General features: G+C 43.5%; 2 protein-coding genes across 7 annotated transcripts in view; one reads left to right on the top strand and one right to left on the bottom strand.

Annotated features, from left to right (window-relative positions):
* The window catches only part of nol8 (nucleolar protein 8), a 68,228-nt gene that overhangs the window by 28,717 nt on the left and 14,789 nt on the right, over positions 1-24,722 (bottom strand). For all 3 annotated transcript variants that reach the window (XM_069937246.1, XM_069937247.1, XM_069937245.1), the window contains exons 2-7: positions 20,420-20,603; positions 19,643-19,705; positions 19,209-19,287; positions 17,565-17,715; positions 2,838-2,906; positions 351-2,180 (exon numbers count right to left, since the gene is read on the bottom strand). In XM_069937246.1, the coding sequence (XP_069793347.1) occupies positions 351-2,180; positions 2,838-2,906; positions 17,565-17,715; positions 19,209-19,287; positions 19,643-19,705; positions 20,420-20,558 (2,331 nt within the window). In that variant the 5' untranslated portion in view covers positions 20,559-20,603. The remainder of the gene's footprint in view (positions 1-350; positions 2,181-2,837; positions 2,907-17,564; positions 17,716-19,208; positions 19,288-19,642; positions 19,706-20,419; positions 20,604-24,722) is intronic.
* cenpp (centromere protein P) overlaps positions 12,934-24,722 on the top strand; it is a 343,661-nt gene continuing 331,872 nt past the window's right edge. Inside the window, exons 1-2 of one of the 4 annotated variants that reach the window (XM_069937255.1) lie at positions 12,934-12,989; positions 20,501-20,616. The gene's annotated coding sequence lies outside the window, so the exon portion shown is untranslated. Of the gene's footprint in view, positions 12,990-13,036; positions 17,824-20,500; positions 20,617-24,722 lie in introns of those variants that run through there. The other 3 variants (XM_069937254.1, XM_069937253.1, XM_069937252.1) reach the window with 3 other exon arrangements.

The raw sequence follows: 24,722 nt of genomic DNA, 5'->3' as shown, positions 1-24,722 counted from the left end.
ATAGAATGTCTTCTGGAAACCTAAGTATACCACATCCATTATCTGTTGAGTTTTTATATTCTCAAAGAATTCCAGTAAGTTATTTAAATTGTAAAGTTAACAATTTATTCTGCACATGGTATCTAATGCACTGGTTAAGTTACTCCTTACAATTTTTTTTAAACAATGATTTTCAAAAATGGGATCCCTTGGAATGATCTATTAAAACATTTTGTATGGACAGTAATCAACAGCAGAAAAGTTCGTAATTCTTGTCAACCTAGGCATGTAATCAGAAGGAATAAAAATAAAGATTTGCTAAAATCAATTTTCAAATGAAGAAATATACCTAAAGAAAATTTCTAACATACCATGTCAGAGAGGGCCCCCTGGATGAGTTTCTTTTGTGCTACTGTCTCCTTCTGTCTCCGCTGTAATGCAGCCAGTCTTTTCTGATTGTCCAACAAGTGCTTGTCCAAATTTTCTGGCAATCCTGTAGATAAACTACAAGTAGTATTTTCAGTGCTGGGGGAATCACTTGACACATTTTTCGTCAAAGAACATATTGGAACATTTATAGCAATTCCAGCTTTTAGTTTTCTCTTTTTCTTCCCACGGTCACTTTTGGTGACAGATACTGACAACGTTTCAATCTTCTGAGAGTTGGTTGGGTTTATATGCAGCATTGTTTGTTTTCCTGTTTTTACCTCCACTGTAGATTCTTCATTTTCATTTAATGTAGAATTACACATTTTATGCATTTCAGATTTTGATTTTTCCTCACTTTTAAACATACCATGCATTACACTGTTGCTGGGAGAGGCTGTGTTCGATGTGTTGGTTTGAAGAAATTTTGTACCTTTGAAAGGTGGTGGTTTGCAATTATTTTTCACAATACTATCAGAATCACTGCAAGATTCCTTATGCATTTCTTTCCTCTCTTTCAATGGGGAATGATTGCTAATTATCTTTTTCATTTTACTGTTTGTTTCCTTTACTTCGGAAAGGCAATGAGTACTTTGCAAAGGAAACACGTTATTTAGTAGTTTGTTTGATGCCATTTTATTGTCACTGCTGTTCTCATTCTGAACAAGTGCAAATATATTATTTGCTTTTGTCTTTTTCATCAAGATGGGCATGCCTTGTGAAAATGACATGCCTGAATTTGGCAAGATATTCTCTGCAAAGTGGTTTAATGAATTATTTTTTGAAAGCTCTGTTTCACTTTCCTCTGATTGATAAGTTGTTTCTTTGGATTCAGAGTAGTTATTTACCATCTGTTCAAGATCTGTTAGCGATAGGTCTATTCGATAACAATTACTTGTCATTTCTTCATAATCAGTATCCATACTAGATTCAGAATTCTCATCTACTTTATCCTCATTACTGCTATCACTTCTAGATTCACAATCTTCTTTCCCAGTGTTTTCACTGTCATTGTTCATATAACTTGGTTTTCTGTGAGATACTGGGCATGTCTGATTTTTGGATGGAATCATTTTTGTGGAGATAATTTCATCTGTGTCAGCAGAATCATATTCGCTCCCAGTGCTATTAGATGGATCATCTCTAATGTCTTTTAACATCTGCCTTTTTGAGTTAATTAATGCCCAATGGGTTTGACGTTTTAAAATGTAATCCTCACCAACCACCTCCAAAGGATTATCTTGTACTTTTACATCGCCTTGCCGTAGTCGTTTTGTTTTATTTTTACTTTGTTTTGTAATCAATTCCACTTCTTCAGCAGCAGGATCATTGTACGACACATGAGCTTTTGATCTGGGATTGTTTTTAGTGGCAACAGTAATTTCTTCCTTGTCAAAGTTTTGGTTCTTTAAGCCTACACAAAAAGCAGATTCAGGAAAGGAAAACTCATTCCTTGTCCCATCAATCAATTCATACTTATTTAACCCCCTATTGGAATTTTTCTTGACTGAGCTTGATTGTATTTTATTTGTTTGGACATTGCAGTCAGAATTCATGGAACTCTCCACACTGTATTTGTTGAGAGCTAGCTTCTTCCGCTTGACAGTTTCCACCTGAGCAGGGAACATCCCTGGTCTTTTTTTACTTGTTTCCTCATCATCTTGTTCATCAAAATTCCATGTAAGTTTGGTTACTGGTGTTTTGATTTCTGAATCTGATGCATGATCAAGCTTCTTGATGTTGTGACAATACTTGGAAGGGTCATACTTTATAATGTTAAATTAGTTAAGGATTACATTATGTTTCTAATTAAATCAAAATAATAAAACATAAGAAAACATGAACATCAAACTTTATTCTCTAAAGGTTTATAATGTTCTGAAGAACATACATAGCTTCCTTGAAGTATATATGCATACTTAATTCCTATTACAGTAAAACCCCTAGTATCCGGCACCTACAGGGATTGGTAGATGCCTGATAAGTGAGTTTTCCCGTTGCTTAAAACTGACTTTTACAATGCCTAATTAATACACCTGCACAAAGAATAAACAGTTCAAAAGACTAAAGGCAATAATACTATAATATACTTACAATGAACAAATTCACTTGCATGAATATATAAATCTTAAAGCATTTCAGTTTATTTTTTTTAGTCACATTCTTTGAAAACATTTAACCGTTGCTACATCTGCAGATTCCTTCCTCTCCACAGAGCCGATTGAAAAGAAACAATAGCATTATACATAATTAACACCCCCCCCCCCCACACAGAATCATAACAAAATAGATTCTTTAGTTATTGCATTGTTGTCTGTGCACATTTGCTAAACTAGCTGGCATACTTCTTAAAACTGCATTGTAAAATTCTTCAGTTGTTGTGCATTGATATTTTGAGGTCCAGAAAATTATTTTTACAAGAAAAAGGATATTTTTTTCTCATTGTTTTGTTGGAGATTAAGAATAGGTAATACTCTTCCAAATTTACTCACAATCCAGTCCTGAGGAAAATAAAAAAATTAAAATATTTGATATAGTAGGTTTTTAAAACAGTGACTATTAATACATTCTACATTATGTAACCAAAGGGCTACACAATTAAGAAAAACAAAATTAGTGGTTCACAATGCAAACAGATTGATTCTTGGGCAGAACAGTTTTCCTGCCAGTGATACACCTTAAGTGCTCCTGGAGAAGTTAAGGATTCAGTTGACATGCCAAATTTCCTCAAGCTTCTGTGGAAGTTGAGGCCATTACAATGACATAGGTAGAGTCAGAACATGTCACTGAAAACATTTACCCAGAAACAAAGCTATCTGCTATCTCTACCTCACCAGTATAGATGCCAACATGGAAGTGAGTTCTGTCTCTCCTCTGGAAGTCTATAACCAGTATCTTGGTTTTGCTAATGTTGAGGACCAAGCTACAAGTCCCTCATCTCCATCCCGAACTTTGGCTTGTCATTGTTATATATCCGGCCTCCTAGAGTGGTATCATCGTGAATTTATAGATGAAATTGGAGTTTTGTTCAGCCACACGTCAGAATTAGAATTTATTGTCATGAATACTTCACGATATTCATTGTTTCGCAACAGCACCACAGTGCAAACATTTGTAGCGTTGCTACACACACAGAAACACACCACAGGACACGGTGAAGGTTTCAGTTGAACTGATTTATTTGAATTTCGCGCACGCCCCTTTAAGGCCCAACGGGAATTCCGCCCCACGTGGTGGTGACGTCATCACGTTGCTTGGAGCGCGAGCTGAGGCTGAAGCCACAATGTAATCAGTACGCCCCAACTGCGTCATATTCCTGCAGCTGTCCCACCAGCATGGCAATACAAGTGGGGCTGGTTCGTTACAAGAGATGTGCGCCGCCACACAACCCCCCCCCACTCCCACCCCCAGAACCAGCTTACGCATCTCATCGCTTGAGCGGCTGACCCCTCAGTTTGGGTTGAGCCGTCCTCACCAGTTGTTCCAGATTCACATGCGCCGGTTTTAGTCTATCGATTGTAAATAATTCCTCCCTCCCCCCAATGTCCAAAGTAAAAGTCTTTCCTGGATGCTGCAGAGGACCTTGTAGAGGCACTGCAGGGGGGAAAGTGTGCGGGCCATGCCAGACGAAGACGAAATCCGATGAGGCCAGCTCTTTGAGGATGTTCGTCGGGTGTTTGCCATGGTGGGTTGGCAGAGGGGGTGCCAGCGAGGCAAATCTGTTGTGGAGGTCCGTGAGGAGGGTTGGGTTCTCACCGAGTTGCGCGTCTGGTCTGAAGAACTCCCCTGGCAGCGACAGTGGTGCACCAAAGACTAGTTCTGCAGATGAAGTCTGGAAATCCTCCTTCAGGGACATACGAATGCCAAGCAGGTCCCAAGGCAGTTTGTCTGTCCAAGTCGGTCCTTTAAGCCGTGCCATAAGAGCCGCCTTGATGAGGCAGTGGAAGCGTTCAATGAGTCCGTTGGCCTGAGGATGATAAGCTGTGGTGTGGTGGAGCTTGATCCCCAGGAGTTTTGCCAGTTGCGACCAGAGGGTGGAAGTGAACTGAGCGCCCCAATCGCTGATCATGTGAGCCGGGACTCCAAACTGAGCGACGCAGTTAGCGAGTAGGGCTCTGGCGCAGAAAGTGTCCTTCAAGGGAATGGCTTCCGGCAAAATTGTTCGGTTGACCAGTCAGTAGGTAGCGGGCGTTCCTGGACACCGGTAGGGGGCCCACTATGTTGATGTGGACATGGTCGAACCTTCTGGCTGGCGGGTCGAAATGCTGTACAGGGGCTCTGACGTGTGATGGACTTTAGAGGTTTGGCAGTGCATACAATTCCTTGCCATCTGGCCGACTTGTTTTTTTTAAAATCCGTGCCAAATGAAACGATCTGCCACCATGCGTACTGATGTCTTGATGGAGGGGTGAGCCAGGTCGTGGACCATCCGGAATGCCTCCTTCCTCCATTTCGGCGGGACTACTGGCCGCGGCAGGCCAGTTGAGACATCGCACAATATAGTGTCGTGGCTGCTCGGTAGTTCAGATCCTCAAGGCGCAGGCCGGAGATGGCGGTTTGGAAAGCCTGCATCTCTTCATCACCTCTCTGGGCTTGAGCTAATTGGGCATAGTTCAGGCCGGGGACAAGTTATGGATGGTGGGTCTGGAGAGCACACCGGCAATGACATTGTCCTTACCCGCCTGGTATTGGATGTCAGTGGTGAACTCAGATGCAGAAAAGGTGCCACTGCTGGCGCATCGACCAAGGGTCCTTTCCCATGGTGAGGGCCTGAGTGAGTGGCTTATGGTCCGTGAAGGCGGTGAAAGGCCTGCCCTCCAGGAAGTAGTGCAAGTGCCTAATGGAGAGGTACAGGGCCAGGAGCTCACTGTCGAAGGCACTGTATTTCAGATCGGGAGGTTGGAGGTGCCGGCTAAAGAATGCTAGCGGACGCCATTGTCCGTTGACTACTTGCTTGAGAACACATCAGATGGCTGTGGTAGACATATCCTCCGATAGTGTTGTGTGGGCGTCGGGTCGTGGGAGGGCCAGTAGGATGTCGCTAGTGAGGACGTCTTTGGTTTGGTCGAAAGATGTCCTGGCCTCCTTTGTCCACTCGATGGTCATTTATTTCACTGAGATCAGGGCGAACATTAGGCGCATTATGCGGGCAGCCCCCGGGATGAAGCGGTGGTAGAAGTCAACCATCCCGGTGAACTCCTGCAGGCACTTGATTGTGTGCAGCTTGGGGAAGTGCTGTATGGCCTTGACCTTGCACTGCGATGGTGCTGCCCCATCCGCAGTGATGGTATGGCCCAGAAACTGTAGCGATTCCTTCCCAAACTGGCATTTGGCCACGTTAACGGGGAGGCCAAATTCCGCCAGGCGGGTGAACAGTGTGCAGAGATGGGTCTTGTGCTCATTGTGATCCCAGCTGGCGATGAGAATATCAGAGATAAATGAACATGAAATCCAGGTCTCTACCCGCTGAGTCCATGAGCTGCTGGAACATTTCGGCTGCGTTCTTCAAGCCAAAAGGAATCCGCAGGAATTTGAAAAAACCAAATGGGGTAATAATGGTGGTATTGCCAATATCCTCCGGGTGAAACACAGAAACATAGAAGATAGGAGCAGGAGTAGGTCATTCGACCCTTCGAGCCTGCTCCGCCATTCAACGAGATCATGGCTGATCTTAAAGTTCAGAACCTCGTCCCCGCCTTCTCTCCGTAACCTTTAATACCCTTATACTGAAGAAATATATCCAATTCCCTCTTAAATATATTTAATGAACCTGCCTCTACTGCCCTCTGTGGCAATGAATTCCACAGATTCACCACCCTCTGGGTGTATGGGGATTTGGTGGTAGCCCCTCACCAAGTTGACCTTTGAGAAAACCCTGGCGCCATGCAGGTTGGCCGCGAAGTCCTGTATTTGGGGGATGCATCGTTGAGCCGGTGGTAGTCCCCACATGGGCACCAACCCCCCAGAGGCCTTTGGGATCATGTGCAGGGGAGAGGCCCTTGGGACCATGTGCAGGGGAGAGACCCAAGGGTGTCTGACCTATGGACTATGCAGAGTTCCTGGAGGCAGGATAACTCCTCTTTTGTGAGCTGCAGTTTCTCCAGCAGCAGTTGTCTGGTCTTTGCGTAGAGTGGAGGGCCCTGTGTGGCGATGTGGTGGCGGATGCCGAGCTTTGGCATGGTGGTGTTGAATTATGTCCTTAGGATGGCAGGGAACTCATTGAGAATGCGGGAGTACTCGTTTTTGGGTTATCCCTGGGCCAAGTGCGCTGGATGATTAGAGTCGGAGGGTCTGGAAGGTGCTGACGTGTACGAGTCTCTTGCCCTTCAGGTCAACCAGCAGGCTGTGTGCCCAAAGGAAATAGGCTCCCAGCATCGCAGTGTCCACGGTGTCCAGCAGGAACTTCCAGCAGTACTTGTTTGGCCGGAGGTGTACCTTGAATGCTCCTCATGTCGAAGGTCTTTGTCAATGCCGTTCACTGCCCGCAGGGTCGGGTCTCATATGGGATTCGAGGGTGGTTGGGAATAGCAAGCTGAATTCCAGTCTGGTGTCCACCAGGAAATGATGTCGTTTGGTCTTGTCGATCACGTGCAAGAGGCTGTTCGTGTGGCCAGCCATCGCAGCCATCAGCGGCAGCTGGCCTGGACGTTTCTCTGGTAGGGGCAGGCTGTCGGCACTTGCGGGCTTGGGCTCCCCAGCACTGGTGGTAGAAGCACCAGGTGGTTTGGTGTTCCTTGGGCTTCTGCCTGGGGGCAAGCTGTGGTTGGCTGGGTCCAGGGCAGGTGACCTGATTCATGGCAGCCTTGTTCTCCCATTTGGTTCTCCACAGCATGTTGGCGCGGGCTGCGGCCTTCTGGGTGTCCGAGAAATCCTCATCCGCCAGTAGGAACTGGATGTCTTCCGGCATTTGTTCCAGGAAGGCTTGCTCAAACATCAGGCAGGGTTTGTGGCCTTCTGCCAGTGCGAGTATTTAGCATGAATAGGGCTCTGTCCCCACTACTGACGGGAGAGACCAAAGGTGCCAAAGAGGAGGCCTTAGAGGGCGACATACTTGCCTTCCTCTGGTGGATCGTAGATCAGATAGTTCATCAGGTCGTCCACTCTGGCCGTGGTTTCTTCATTGAGGGTGCTCACCACCTGGTAGAACATCATGGAGTCAGAGCTTCTCGGTCTTAGAGGAAACTGTGCCTCTGCCTGACTGAACCACGTACAAGGTCAATGGGTCTGGGGTTGGAGTTTCACAGACACAGCGCTGATCGCCGACTGATTCATGGTTGGAGACCAGATAATGTCTGGGCTCTGCAGGGTCACCAATGTAATGGCTGCTACACACACAGAAACACATCACAGGACACAGTGGAGGTTTCAGTTGGACTGATTTATTTGAATTTCGCACGCACCCCTTTATGGCCAACAGGAGTTCACCCACGCGGTGGTGATGTCATTACGTCGCCTGGGGTGCATGAGGCTTAAGTCACGAGGTAATCAGTAAGCCCCGACAGCGCTATCTTCCTGCAGCTGCCCTGCCAGAGCAGCGATACAATCAGGGCCAGTTCACCACAAGAGATGTGCGCCACCACACATTTATATAAACCACCTTACAAAATAAATAAAAATATTGCAAGAAAAATAAAAAGACAAAATAAGGTAGTGTTTATGGTTCATTGTTCATTCAGGAATCTGATGTCAGCTGGGAAGAAGTTGTTCTTATGCTGCTTCAGGCTCCTGTACCTTTTCCCATTGTTAGGAGAGTGAAGAAGGCATTGCTTGGGTTGTGAGGGTACCTGAGGGCAGAGGCTGCTTTCTTAAGATGTCCTCGATGGAGTGAAGACTGGTACTCATGACGTTGCTGGCCAAGTCAACAACCCTCTGGAGTTTTTTCTTGTCCTGAACTTTAGTACCTCCGTAGCAGACAGTGATGCAACCAGCCACGGTGCTTTCCATGGTACACCTGTAGAAGTTTCCATAAGTCTTCGGTGACATACTGAATCTCCTTAAACCCCTTCCAAAGAATAGCCGTTGATGAGCTTTCTTCATAATTGCATCAACATGGAGGCTCCAGGGCAGATCCTCAGAGATTTTGACTCTCAGGAATTTGAAGTTAGAAACCATAGAACACTAACACTACTTCTTTGTGGCTGAGATTACCTTCTGCAGGTTCTACTTGAACTTCCTGTAAAAATCTGAATCACCAGCCTTAAATGCCCTTGATCATGCCCTCAGCTAGTTGCGAACCTTTGGAATCATCAAAGGCTTCTGGGAACTCCCTGTATGTGCAGGTGGGCACACACTTGTCCATACACGTCTTGATGAAGTCGGTGTCACATTTTGCATGTTCATTCAGGTCGAAGGGTGAGTCCTTGAATATGATCCAATCCACTGATTCAAAGTCATCCTGCAGGTGCTCTTCCACCTCCCTCGACCATACTTTCATTATCTTCAGCACTCTCCACCCCGATGGCATTAACATCGACTTTTCTGGTTTCTGCAAACCTGCTCTCCTCTTCCCCCTCCCCCTTCCAGTTCTCCTCCCTCCTTCCCCCTCCCTTTACCTAGCTATTCCTCCTCCCATTTAGTGCAGCTTTCCTCTCCCTCCACCTATCACCTTCTGACTTTGCAACCACCCCTCCCCCTACTCTTTTGTTCAGATGCTTGCGGACATTTTTCCATACCTCGATGAAGGGCTTAAGCCTGAAATGTGGGTGTGTGGCAGCTCACATCCTTATGGCGAACCGGCCATGTGGCAGGGCAGCCATGGGTAAATGGCGCTGTCAGAGGTTTCTCTCTGAATCCAGCATCCCTTCCAGTGTGTGCCCTGGGCAGCGATTATGATGTCACAATGCACCAGGTGACTGAGCTCATGCTGCCCTTAAAGGGGCGCGCTGAATTTGAATGAAAACTGTAATTAACAACAACAAAATAAATAAAAATATTGCAAGAAATATAAAAAGACAAAATAAGGTAGTGTTTATGGTTCATTATTCATTCAGGAATCTGATGTCAGCTGGGAAGAAGTTGTTCTTATGCTGCTTCAGGCTCCTGTACCTTTTCCCATTGTTAGCAGAGTGAAGTCACAGTGATTTCCTTCAGCTCTTGCAATCGCCACAGCGGTGACCCTGACAGGCCCAGGAGTCTATTTGAACCCAGCGAATGATGGACACAGTCGAGGTGAACGCTGTAGCCCTCAAACTTCCCCCTTTCTGACCCCATCGCCCACGGACATGGTTCGGGCAGGCGGAGGCACAATTCTACTTCCGGAACTTCTCTGCCAACGTGACAAAATTTTACCACATCGAGGGCACGCTGGACCAGGACACGGCGGCAAGGGTGGACAACATCATTCACTGGCCACCAGCAGTGGGCAAGTATACCGCCCTCAAAAATCTACTCCTGGGGAAGTTTGGCCTCACTCTCCAGCAGCGTGCTTCCAGGCTCTTACACCTGGATGGGTTGGGGGAAATCGCAGCCCCTCAGCCCTCATGGACGAAATGCTGGCCCGGTGGAGGATCGTGAACAGTGTTTCCTCTTCTGCCAGATATTCCTTGAACAGATGCCAAAAGATATCTGGCTCCATCTGTCCGAAGAGGACTTTTCCGACACCCGCAAGGCCACAGCCAGGGCAGATGCCCTTTGGCATGCAAAACAAGAGAACGAGGCAGCCCTTAGCCCAGTCTCCAAGCCGGGGCCCCACCGTCTGCAGGATACCCCCAAGCACAAGCTGGAGGAAACCCAGTCAACATGGTGCTTTTATCACCAGTGCTGGGGAGTGAAAGCACACAAGTGCCGTCAGCCCTGTGGCTTCCAGGAGAATGGCCAGGCCAACCGCCATTGATGGCTGCCATGGTTGGCCACGTGAACAGCTTCCTTTACATCACTGACAAGTCCATGGACCGCCGGTTCCTGGTGGACACAGGGGCCGAGCTGAGCACCCTCCCCCTACAATGCTAGAAACTCAAAACTGGACCCCCAGTCTAACCCTACTAGTTGCCAATAGTTTCACAATCAAGACTTATGGCACCTGTAGGGCACAAATACAGATGGGGGATGAAAAGTTCACTTGGAGATTCGTCCTGGCCTCGGCAGGCACCGCGCTGTTAGGGGCGGAATTCCTAAGGGCCCCACGGTCTGTTGGTGGACGTGAAGGGCAGGAGGCTGCTCAATGCTTGCACCTTTTGCTCGGTGCGCCTGGGCACGGCGGACGATGACAGACCCAAAATCACCACGGTAGCCACTGCCACAAACAAGTTCGCCAAGATCCTCAGTGAGTTCCCTGCCATCCTGGAGCCACGCTTCGACGTCGCTTCCTCTGCAAAGCTCTGCAGAGACAACAGATTGCTAAACGACGCCACGACTCCAGACAGATACCCAGTCCCCCATATTCAGAACTTCGCAACCAACCTCCACGGCGCACAGTTCTTTTCAAAAGTTGATCTGGTGCGTGGATACCACCAGATCCCGGTCCATCCCGATGACGTTGGAAAGACTGCCATTATAACCCCTTTCGGTTTGTTCGAATTCCTCCGGATGCCATTCAGGTTGAAAAATGTGGTCCTCATGGATGCAGTGGGTACGGATTTGGACTTTGTCTTTATCCATTTAGATGACATCCTGGTAGCCAGCCACAGCTGCGAAGAGCACTAGGCCCATCTCCGTACCCTGTTTGTCCAGCTGGCAGAATTCAGCCTCACAGTCAACATGGCCAAATGCCAGTTTGGGAAACAGACATTCATGGGGCACACCATCTCAGTGTCTGGGACAGCTCCAGCACCGGAGAAAGTGGCAGCCATCCAGCATTTTCCCAAACGCTACTCCCTCAAGGGCCTGCAAGAATTTATGGGAATGGTAAATTTTTACATAGATTCATCCCCCACGCCACCCGCATCATGCACCCTCTTTTCGCGCTGATCACGACAAAAAGAGAAGACCCTGGCCTGGTCGGAGGAGGCGGACGAGGCCTTCGCTGCAACGAAACAGGCCCTCGCAGAGCCGACTTTGTTGGTGCACCCACGCCCGGAAGCACACACGGTGCTCTCGGAAGACACTTCCACCATGGCAATTGGGGGAGTACTGAAACAATGGCTGGACTGGCTGTGGTGCCCGCTGGCCTTTTAAAGAAAGCAGTTGCGGCCGCCGGAGCTTAAATACAGTGCGTTCGACCGGGAGCTCCTGGCGCTTTCACCATTTTTACTGATCACAAGCCTCTCACCCAAGCACTGGCTATGGCCAAGGACCCGTGGTCGGCCAGGCAACAGCGCCACCTGTCCTACATGTCCGAATTCACTACAGACATCTGGCACCCTGCGGGCAAGGACAATGTAGTTGCGGATGCACTCTCCCGCCCAGCCATCAGCACGCTAGCTCCTGGCCTTGACTATACACAACTAGAGCAGGCCCAGCAGCACGATGCCGAAACTCAAGCTCTCCAGACCGCCATCTCAGGTCTCCAGTTCGAGGATATCCAGCTTCCTGACTCCACCCATCTGCTGTTCTGCAACACCTCCACCGATTCACCGTGCCCAGTAGACCCACAAGAGTGGAGGGCTAGGGTCATCAGCTCTATCCACGATCTTGCCCACCCCTTAGTAAAGGCTACCGTGCGTATGGTGGTGCAGCGATTTATCTGGCGTGGCCTCAAGGAGGTGGCAGCGCTAACCCACAACTGCATCAGGTGCCAGACATCCCAAGTCCACAGGCACACGCAGGCCCGTGTCACGAGTGACAGAGGCGCCCAATTTACCTCCGCACTATGGTCACAGCTGGCAAGGCTTTTAGGGGTAACGCTGCACACCATGGCCTACCATCCACAGTCTAACAGGTTGGTAGAGAGATTCCACCGACACCTAAAGTCCGATGGCAAAACTTTCCGGCCCTGACCAGGTGGATGAGTTGCCTTGGGTTCTTCATGGGATTAGGATGACACCCAAGGAGGACCTGCAAACTTCGTCAGCAGAAATGGTTTACGGTGCACCATTCTCCCTGCCAGGTGAATTCTTTGGCCCAGAGGCAGGGACGACGCACAATAATGGTGAGCGGCTCGTGGACCTCCATAAATGAATGGGCAACCTAACCTCGCCGCCCCCATCAAACCACGGCACCCGACCATCCCATTGACTGAAAGATCTGGATGTGGCACAATTTGTGTTAGTCCGGAGAGGACCATCGAGGGCCCCGCTGCAGCGCTCATACGAAGGGCCGTACAAGGTTCTCTGGCAGTCAGGTGGGACTTTTACTTTAGATGTGGGGGGCAGGGAAGAACGGTTTACTGCTTAAAAGCTGCTCATTTGGACTTATCACGGCCACAGGACACCTAGCCGGTTCTGGGAGGGGGGGGTTGTGTGGCAGCGCACATGCTCATGGCGAACCACCCTCGCTTGTATCGCCATGTGGCGGGGCAGCCATGGGGAAATGGCATCGTCAGAGGTTTCCGACTCCAGCACACTGGGCAGGGATTATGACATCACAAGGCACCAGGTGACTGAGCTCATGCTGCCCTTAAAGGGGCGCGCTGAATTTGAATAAAAACAGTCGTTAACAACCATCGGCGTGATGGCAGTGATTTCCTTCAGTTCCTGCAATTGCCACAGGTTGTGTTGTTTTTTTTTAACCTGCTTGACCTGCTGAGTTTCCCCAGCTTTGTGTTTTTAACTTCAACCACGGTGTCTGCAGATTTTTATGTTTTACTTCATCACTGGTGTTGTTGTTCTCAGTCTCTGCTTGTATGCTGGGAGTACAGCCAGGAGATCAAACTTGCCGAAGTGCAGTCGAGGGATTGCATAGTCGGCGTTCTTGATGATGGTAAAAAGCAGTGGTCAAGTGTGATGGTTCCTCTGGTCTCGCAGGTGATGCGATGGTGGGAATTCATCAGAGACTTCTTCAGGTTGGCCTGACTGAAGTCGCCAATAACAATCAGGAATGCATCAGGGTGAGCTGTCTCATGGCTACTGATCACAGTGCTCACTCTAGTGCTAGCCTGATGTTAGCCTGAAGCGGAATGTATAGTGTGACCAGGTTGATGGCAGTGAACTCCCTTGGCAAAAAGAATGGGTACCACTCAATTGCTAGATGTTCCAGGTCCAGGGAGCAGGACTGGGACATAACTGTCACATTTGAGAGGCATAAAATATTGTTTACTGTTCTTCCTGGTTTTGCTTTGTAGCCTATGACAGTATACATATTGTGTGAAAAAATTTAAGATTTGCTTTTTTAATTACCGTACATTTTGGTGTTCAAGTCGATTGGCAGATAGGTCGATCAACCCTCCCCCCTAACTTTTTAAGCCCATGGAGCTGGAGCAGTGACATTGTGCTTTGGCCTACCAGGAATTACTGGTGATGGTGACCTCAGGATCCTAGGTAGGAGCAGTTATGGCAGCGCCCAATGGTGGGGAGAAGTCGGGGAGCAGCAGTGGGAAGGTGCCTCCAGCATTGACTTATACACCAAATTGCCATCAATCTCCTCCCCCCCAATGAATTAAGTTCTCGAAAGCATATGCAGCATACAAGTCAACCACTCCCCCCCCCACCCCACCCCAATCTTTTGAGAAATTTTTTTAGGGCTTCATGATTCAAATTCTGCAGGGAACGATATGCTGCCTCCTCCTAACAAACAGACAATTTGTTTTCTGGCACCCCCCCCCCCTCCCCACCCCTGCTTATCCTCCCCTGGTTGCAAACTCAAGAAATTATGTTGCACCTCAAAAAAGATGTGACACCAGCTTGTTTTTCTCAAAGACTTGATGTTCTGCTCTGCTTCCCTACTTGTGATAAGCCAAATGGCCTTTGTACTGATTGATCCTCGAAACATGTAAAACTTTTGTTCTCTGTAGCACAATGTTTTCTTATCACTATTATCTTGGATATAAATGTGTGTGCTTTATCTCACAGGGCAGTGGCTCAGAGCTCCACTCTAAGAAGACTAGCTTCTCCACGATATCATGTTTGAAAATAGTTTTCCTTTGAAACTTTCCTCGTTGTCCTAGTGATAACTTCTTTTTTTCCCGTGACATGTACTGTGCCATGAACACTTGGTGTCCATTAGGTTTACCTGGGACCCAAGCCTAATTAGTACTGCCTCTTGGCAGCCCCAATAGCCTTGTGCAGGTCATATCTGTATTTCTTGCACAGTGCGCGGTCTCCTGCCCTGATTAGTGAGTGTTCCTGCAGTTTATCCAAGTATTGATGAAGTCAGTGACAGTAATGGTGTATTCCTTAAAATTGATTGCCGAAACCTTGTTCACTGACTCAAAGTATGAGCACAGGACTTTATCCATTTCCTCAGTCCAGCAATGCATGCCAACCTGGTACTCGTTTCTCAACTTCTGCTTGTTGTCAGATTGACATGGCATTGACTAGTGGTCTGATTTTCTAAAGTGCAGGTATGATGATAGTCTTTGGTGGTTGTGTAGCAGCGGTTGAAGATGTTGGACCTCTGATAGAACAAGTAATGTGATGGCGCAATTTTGGTGAGACAGTCTTGAGGTTGGTATGATTGAAGCATCCAGCTATAATGAACGTGGCTTTAGAGTGTTTCACTTCAAACTGTTGAGGGGAATAGCTCATCTAGAGAAAGTTTTGTGTATGGATGGGGTGGGAGGTACAGTGCTGTCAATCATCATGGCTGATGTAAATTCCCACAGCAGCTCGTAGAGATGAGACTTCATGGTTAGATATTCCAGGTTTGGAGAGCAGGATCTTGCTGGACCACCATGTCTGAACATCATGTGACATGAATGAGAAAGAAGACATCTCCGCCTTTTGATTTTCCTGAGGACACTGTGTGGGTTGAAAACCCTCCAGATGAACAGCACTGAAAGATAAGTCTTGCTTTAACTTTATCCAGTTTATTTTCCATAGAATGAATATGTGCCACAAATATGCTGGAGAGACAGAACTGAAAACCTGTTTCAAGTCCCCAGTGCATGTCTGCTCTGTTTTCTGAGTGAAAGGTATTAAACGTTGACCACAAAGTGACCTACAACTGTGTGCACACTGTCCAGATATCAGTCATTCTTGGACATTTGCTGTAAGGAATGCATTGATCAAGTAATAGCTACTTCATTTGACAGGCTAAGAAACCTGACATAAGTAATTCTCACCGATAGAAAACCAGAGGTAAACAAAATTTAAAAAATTTAAACCAACCTTTTAAATATTTAACCTTGGGCAAAATAAAATGTGAAATATTTACGCAATTAAGATAGAATTCAAAATACCACAAACAAATGATATTTTGTGAATAAAACTGATTTTTCATATTTATTAGCTCAGGCATTTAGACCACAGACACAATATTAGCACATTTTAAGTTCAGAGGATTACTGTGCAACCACACAGTATTATATATGCGACTGAAAAAGTTGCACTATATTTGACGCATTTAGTTTCCCACCACCCCCCCCCACCAGTCAATTTTTAATAATCCTATGATTTCTAATGAATAAACGAGAGAAAAGACCAACAGCATACATTATTGGAAGGAGCAGAAAATTACTGGTAACTATTTCCAGATTTCTATATTAAACTATGTATATCCATTTAGAAGATTGTTCCATTTTTTCACAGACTCAGGGCCATAGATTACAAAAGCATGGAAGGAAGACAAAACTTTTTTTTGAAGACTTTATTTAAAATTTTATAACATGAATACAATAGAGAATTACATTTAAAGAAAAATTTTTAAAAATTTAAATGGTATGATTACAATATTACATCAGAAAACTACACAAAATAACCCCCCCCCGTTAATTGTAACACAATATTAGTAATCTAACTTAAAATTAGTCCAACCCTCCCCCCCCAAATAAAGAGTGAAGAGTTAATAAAATTAACATTATATATGGAAAAAAGATACCCACTTACAAAGAAAAGATAAAACTTAACCTAAAAAAAATTCTAACAAAAATAATTTATCAATACTAAAATATCACGCTTAAACATATATTTAAATCAAACTTAAATGCATATAATTAGCAAACGGAGTCCACTTTAACCTATAAAAAGACATCCTATCCTGAATTGAAAAAGATATCCTTTCCATAGTCAAACAAAATTTCATCTCCAAATACCACTTATCTAAAGTTAATATATTTTTATCTTTCCAAGTAAGTGCTATACATTTCTTAGCCACGACTAAAGCTAAATAGATAAAGGAAATCTGATAATCCTCTAAACCTCAATCAATTAATGATTGCATGTTCCCTAATAAAAATATATCGGGATCTAATACAAGATGGATATTATATAAACTGTTAAAAATAGATTGAATACCTTTCCAAAACTGTTGCAATCGATCACAAAGCCAAACAGTATGCAAAAAAAGTATTGGCCGTCTGATCACATCGAAAACAAGAATCCAACTTACTAAGACCAAATTTTTTAAATTTCTCCGGCGTTAAATGTAGCTGATGAATAAAATTATAATTAATCATCGCTAGTCTAGCGTTAATTAATTTCCGAATACTATTCTGACAAATTAGGAAGACAAAACTTCATATTTATTAGCTTGTGGTGGTGTAAGCAGTGGAAGAAACACAGCCAGCACATTGAGGGTCGTTCACGACTCTTTTTATTCAAATTCAGCACGCCCCTTTAAGGGAAACATGAGCTCAGTCACCTGGTGCATTGTGACATCATAATCGCTGCTCAGGGTGCGTGCTGAAAGGGATGCTGAGTCAGGGAGAAACCTCTGACGGCACCATTTCCCCATGGCTGTCCCACCATGTGGTGATACCAGCGGGGCCGGTTTGCCATGAGGATGTGTGCCGCCACAAGCTCAATGTAAATAATGTGTGCCACCATCCCCTTAGAAAGAGTTAAAGTCTCAGATCTTTATTCACAGTGGTAAACAGTCAAGGAAGACTAGTTATAACAAAAAATTCAAGTTAGGCCATAATTCTGTTGAACAATTTAATTACCCTAAAAATTACTGATTTCTCAGCTAAAAATTACAATTGGTCAAAAATCTCAACCTCTTCTTCAAGAAGCCTAATTTAAAAAAGCCTCACCATGAACCAGATATCCTGAGAATGAATAAAAACTAATGCAATGATAACAAGTGGAGAGCAATGCTTAGAATGCTTTTTCTATTCATGATTAAAAATAATTTCAGAATTTAACCACTGTAAAATACATTTTACAGCAAATTATAGAATAATTACTTGCCTTATGTTCAGGTACTTCTGTTCCTGGCACAGCAGACTTGATCTTAAAATTTTCAACACCAGCTTTCTTCAGGGACTCTGCCGCTTTCGCAATGCTATCAACACATGGTTTGTGCTTATTTTTAGCTACATCCTGTCGCTCTTGAGCAAGTCTACATCAAATAATCAGAAAAAAGAATTCAGGTGTAAAGCCAACCTGAATTTTTAAAACAATTATTTCTTGATCCCCAAGATAACAAGCAATGGAAACAGAGTACAGAGTAATGTATCAAAGACTTCATAACTTATTTTGCCATTTATTTGAGAGCATTCTAGTTTGTACAAGCTCACTAATCTCACATTGCCATACACATTTTTCCTTTTCAATACCTTTTAGAAGACTGTGTCAAATCTATTTTCGCTCACTTGTCAGGAAGTGCATTCCTAGCAACTTTTCCTGTCCCTCAAGTCTGATAAAACTCCTTTGCAGTTTCTCTAAGAACTTGATGTCCTCTTTAAGAATGGTGTCCAAAATAATTGACAATGCACTTCATGTACTCCTGTATAATATTTAATAAAGATTTACCATGAACTGCATTCTTCGATTTGAAGCTAAAATGATAAAAATTCTGTATCTTTTTTAAAAAAACACAGCTTTGCCATGTTGTCCCATGGCCTTCCAATATTTGTGCATATAGCTCCTCAGGTGTCTTTGATCAGGCAAGCATACATCAATTGTCACAGTTTATATTGTTTCTCCTCACTTATCCTTCCAAGATGCATCCTCTCAGAATTTTCTGAAATAAATTTCATTTGGTAATTATGGCAGTCTTTGTCAATCTGTCTATATGCTTCCTAACTTTGATAATGACTTTACTGTTATGTTCATTGTACAATTTACATATGCAGCAAAATTCTTACTTGTTGCAGCTGAGCATTTGTAAAAACTATAATAGTGAACTTAAGTGAATTAAAAAGACAATAAATACCCAAGATAATGTGCATTTCATGTCTTCATTTCTGAATCTTCAATTTTTAAAGTTATGCTATTTATTAACATATCTAGAAATATGACCAAATATACATCCTTAGACATCATTATTGTACACCATCCACCCTGTCCTGTCTGAAGAAAAAAAATATCATCCCTTAGCCAGCACATTATCCACTTGCTGATATTATTTCCATGGAATTTAATTCAATAACCATTATTTCAGTTACGTTTGTATTGATTAATCTTAATTTTTTTTAATAACCATTGTATGAAACTTGCCAAATAACTTTTAAAGTTTTCAAACATCATTTCTGGTATGCTTATCAATGCTCACTGTCACATTATCACAGACCTTTGTGCAAAAGTTCAGCTTATTTTTATATCATTTCTACAGTGCAAAAGTTAAATTTTATACAAATAAATTCAAATTGGAAAATACATCTGCAATGATTAAATATTTTTAAGGTTGTGGCAAAAAAGTGATGTTAACATGTCTGCAAAGCTCAAAAGTAGGGAGAACGCTTTCAGAGAAAAAGATATACACATCACAACATTGAACTGTTGCATTCCATTCAGTAAATCTCACGTTTCATAAACGCAAAGCTGTACAATTTTAGTGGAATAAAAATTTTATAATATCTACTTATTAAATGATAAAGTAAAACAACTCACCTATGCAAAAAGGATTCTTTAGCTAATTCAATCTGCAGCTGCCCACCTTTCCATTTTGATTTGTTCAGAACTGAGATACCTAGATTCACAAAGTAAATATCAACATTGAATGAAAACACCTTCAGAGAGGTACTTATTGAGATGAAATTGCAAACAAATATTACCTATTTTATTTGGCTTGAAAGTTCTTGAGCAAATCTGAAATTTACATGAACACTATGACAAACTAAACCAGTTTCTTACATCCCACTATGCACACTTCACTACGTTAAAGAGAGTATTTGCCCACATTCCACATCAGATGTTCCGTCACATGGGAAAATCAATGGCATTGTGTATATCTTTTAAAATATATCTGGGGGAAATAAAGAAACCTTAAAACAGGATAAACTGTGCACGAAAGAATATTTTAAATAAATTAAAGATATACATACATCTTTTTAAATCCGTTTCAGAGATGTTTATATTTACATAACCAAAGGCTTTCACAAGATTTCCTGGAAAAGTTAATATAATTAGTTAATTTTGTCTGCATGCATGACACAATATATTTTTAAAAACATTATGATAAAATAGACATTCACAGAATGTTCAGCCTGTTACATGCAAGGCCAAGAAACATATTTTCAACTAAGAAGATGGAGTTTGTATTCTGTTCTCAGCATGGAGACACAAGGGACTGCTATATTAGAATGTGGAGCAAAAAAATTAGCTCCTGGAGGAACTCAGTAGGTCAGGCAGCACTTCTCTCCACAGATGCTGGCTGACCCACTGAGTTCTTCTAGCACTGAGGTTTTTTTTTTTTAAAAACATTTAATTGTTCCTTTTGTGCAATGGTCATCTGGTAGAGCTAGGGCTAGAGGAAGAATACAACACAAATCTTACAGTAAACACCCCATTAAGTATATAAAATTATCTGCCAAACTGAAACCACCAACTTGTATAGTTGAAATTAAATGGATAGTTGGTTGTAAAATTAAATCTACCCAAATTAAAACTGACTCTACAGAAAGTAGATCCATATTTGTTCAGTCAGATATATTACCTAATTTTTAAATGTGCATCTTGTATCAGCATACAATAGGACTTTGAGGGAAATATGAAAGATAATTTAACAAAAAAAGCTCTAATGGAATTAACTGGCAAAATGCAATAAACTTGCACATCTGAAATGTAATTGTACCAAACTTAATGGTTTTCTTCATTATTACCTTGGTCGTCTTTCCTGAGTACAATATCCACAGTTGTCACATCTCCAAATGAGCTAAATTTTTCTTTAATTTCATTTTCAGAAACCAAGTGATGTAATCCACCAACAAATAGACGCTTCAAACTTTTCACTGCCTCCATTTTGTAGTGTGTTGCTTATTTTAATTGGAAATTTTCAGAGGAACCCTGGAACAGAAAGGTAAAAATACAGAAATGTATAATAAATAATAAAGAGTAATATATTCAATTTCACATTTTTCTAAAAAAGGAAACCTAGAGAAAGGCATGGTCAACAAATTCTAAATTTAAATTTAGGCATACAGAATGGTAACATACATCACGTCGCTCAATTGATCTACAACCCGATACATTTTGAATGGTGGAAGAAAACTGAAGTCCCTGCGGAAAACCCACGCAGACACAGGGAGAAGGTACTTACAAACTCCTTACAGATATCCTGGAATTCAAACCCCAGTGCTGCAAAAGTGTTGTGCTAACCGCTTCGCTAACCGCACCACCCATTAGAAAATGCTTGAGTTTTTTTTTTCCCCCAATCAAATTTTTGTCATAGAATGCAAATAAAATATGGAGGAAGACTAAAAAGGATTAAATGCAATTAGGAGACATGGTCCGCGTAGCGGCATCGCTGTTACAGTGCCAGCGATTTGTGTTCAAATCCCGCGCGGTCTATAAGGAGTTTGTACATTCTCTCTGTGTCTGCGTGGGTTTTCCCCAGAGGCTCTAGTTTTCTCCCTCTGTTTGAAACATACTGGAGATGTAGCTAATTGGATGTAGGTTGGACAGTATGGGCTTGTAGGCCGAAATTACCTGTTACCATGCTGTATGTGTAAATTTAATTTGAAAAAACTAAACCAGTGGTTTCAAACTGCTGCCTAAACTCACATTCTACCTTAAGCAATCCCTATGCCATAAGTGCTCTGTGATTAGTAAAGGATTGCTTAAGGTGGTATGTGAGTGGAAATAAAAAGGTTTGAAAACCACTGTTTTAATTGGACATTGTTGTTGCTGTTCTTCCTTCATAGTCAAAGATGACCATGGCTTCAAAGTCAATTTGGAGATTGGTGGGTGTGGGTCCAGAGGTGACCAGTGAGGCCAGTCCGGGCCCTGAAGGCTCACCCACATGTGGGATAAAAGCAGGTAGGTGCTGTTGTGGTAGTGGATGCTGCTTAGGCCTTGCGCACAGCACGCTTTTGTTGCGCCTCGATGATGCGCCTGACTTCAGCTGCACAGGATCCTGTGGTGATCTTGCTGCGGCAAGCTGGATGGTCAAGGGCAAGGGTCTCCTACACGTTGATGTCGACATCCAGGCCTTTGAGGGACACTTTGAGGCAGTCTTTGTATCGTTTCTTCTGCCATCCGACTGAGCGCTTGCCCTGATACAGTTCTCCGTACAGCATCTGCTTAGGCAATTGGGTCTCTGGCATTCTGACCGCATGTCCAGCCCACTTGGCTTGGGCTTTCAGCAGGAGGATGTGGATGCAGCAGAGCCCAGCTCATTCCAGGATTTCATGTCGTGTCGGAGACTATGTCTTACCACCTGATATGGAGGAGTCTGTGGTGACAGCTCAGGTGAAAGTGGTTGAGCTGTTTGGCATGTCTGCTGCAAACAGTCCAGGTCTCGCTGCGTAAAGGAGGGTAGTAAGGACCACTGCACAGTAGAACTTCAGCTTGGTGGTAAGGCTGAGTCCTCCACTCCCAGTCGTTCTCACAGAGTCTCCCAAAGGCAGCACTGGCTTTGGCAATCCTGATGTTGACTTCAGCATCTATGTTCACTGTGTGAGAGAGTATGCTGCTCAGGTAAGTGAAGTTGTTGACTAGCTGAAGATCCTGGACGTAATTGACTCATTATGTGCACGGTTTCACAACTCAAAAAAATGGGCCAATGACAATTTTTCTCAAGCAAAATATTTCAGTAACAATTGGGCTAGAACAGTGATTCCCAACCTTACCTTCCCTCTCACATACCACCTTAAGCAATTCCTTACTAATCACAGAGCACTGATGGCATAGGGACTACTTAAGGTGAAATGTTAGTTGTGGGGGGGGGGGGGGGGAGTTTGAAAACAATTGCACTAAACAAATAATAAAGAACAAAAATTTAAAAATAAATTGCAGCCACTGGAACTATGAAATATGGACAGAAAATGCAGATAAACCTCAGCAGGCCAGGCAGCAATGCAGCAAGGGAAAAATAATGTTTCATTCTGAAGATTCTTCATTTGGAAAAAAGATGCAGACGTATCAGAGCCAGAACCACCAGGCTGAGGAACAGCTTCTTCCCACGAGCAGTGAGATTGCTGAATGATTGCTAAATCAACCTTCAAGTGACTCTACTATTTATTAAGAATAAATATTTTAATACATGTACATTGTACTGTGTATATGTAACATAAGTCTGTATGTGTGTTTTGCACTGTTCTGCACCGTAGACCAGAGAACAATTTTGTTGGGTTGTACTGGAACAATAAGATGACAAAAGCTTCAACCTGAACATCTTGTGACAGTATATAGAGGTGTTTGGGGAGATAAATTGGGAAAGGTTTGTTAGAGCAGATCACACACAAACACTTTAAAACAGGATTTTTGCAGGAGCTTTTGCAAGAGTGCTCATAACTTATGATGGGACTGTTATATGCAAAAGGCAACAAATGTAACAACAGGCCATAGCAGCTTTTAAGTTATTTGATCTTTGCAGGCAGAGAGCAGAGAAAAAAAAGAGGCTTTGCTCTGAGAGAGGGAGGAAGGACTGGCTGTCCAGTGTTTCCCTTGTGGTAACCCGAAAGAAAGGTTATATTCTGGAGAACCCTGAAGGGGGTAAGTTTCGTTAACAAGGCACTGGAGTGGCTAATTAAAAAGGAATCCGGTGTGGATGTCCTGGAACAAAAAAAAACTCTGAAAACTAACAAGAACCCTTCTGAGTGGTAACCATTTACTTGTTAAGCACCTTAGCCTGGTGAACTTTATTAATGTTAACTTCTGTGCACAGTACAAGAATTGCTTGCAACCAGTGAGATTGGACATGTGCAGAATGCCAGAGACCCAATTGCCTAAGAATTAGAAGGGGATTAAGTGAGTCAATAGAGATAAGTTAAAGTTTGATTCTATTTTCATGTTCAAAGATAGTTAAAAGCAACTTTTGTTTAAGTTACCCTTTGTCGTGGTGCATATCTATTGCTGCTGGGTTTTGGGATTGTCTGGATTTGTTTCAATCAGATCTGGGAAAGTGAAAGCAAATTTGATTTACTTTGCAGATAAGATAAGGGAATGGATAGGACCAAAGAAATATGTCTGATCAGGAGACAACATTGTCCTGGTGTAAAAAATTATAGTAGAAGCTGTCCAGATGACAGATTAACCAAGAGCTTGTAAGAAATAAAAGGCATATGTAAACACTGTGGGATATAGATCAAAGCTCTATGAATTGCTCTGGCAATGTCAATGGAAAGAGAAAAAAGCCCACAAATTTATAAAAAGGTAAGAACAACGTATCTCCTCCTCATTGACTATCAACTCAAAATGCAACTCAAGGATGCATGCTTCATCCACTACACTACTTGCTCTACATTCATGACTATGTGGCCAAGCATAATTCAATTGCCATCTACAAATTTGCAGATGACACCATTGTTGTCGACAGAATCACAGACAGCAATGAGGAATCATACACAAGTGAGATAGATCAGCTGATTGATTGGATTGACATCAACAACCTTGCACTCAACACAAGCAAAACCAAGGAACTGATTGTGGACTTTAGGAGGGGGTAATCAGATAATCACCAAACCAAGTCCTCATTGAAGGGTCGGCAGTGGAAAGTCTTATGAACATCAAATTCTTGGATCAACATTTCTGAAGATCTATCTGGGGGCTCCATGTCAATTTAATCATGAACAAAGTTTACTAGTGGCTATACTTCTTGAAAAGTTTGAGGAAATTTGGTATGTCACAGAAGACTCTTGCAAATTTCTACAGGTGTACCAAGGGGAACATTCTGACTGGGCAAAAAAAAAACTAGAGTGTTGTGAACTCCGCCAGTGCCATTATAGGCATCAGTCTTCACTTCATTAAGGACATCTACAAGAAGCGGGGTTTCAAGAAAGCAGCCTCTATCATGAAGAGCCCACACCACCTAGGCCATGCCCTCCTCACTGCTACCATCAGGAAGGAGCTACTGAAGCCTGAAGATGAGCACCCAACAGCACAAAAAAACAGCTTATTTCCCTCTGCCATCAGATTTCTGAATGGACAATGAACCACAGACTCACTTTCTCTTCTTTTGCACCT

The sequence above is a fragment of the Narcine bancroftii genome, chromosome 5, assembly GCF_036971445.1.
Source record: "Narcine bancroftii isolate sNarBan1 chromosome 5, sNarBan1.hap1, whole genome shotgun sequence".
NCBI lineage: Eukaryota > Metazoa > Chordata > Chondrichthyes > Torpediniformes > Narcinidae > Narcine > Narcine bancroftii.
Note: the sequence above shows the minus strand (reverse complement) of the source record. Positions and strands in the feature narration are given on the sequence as shown.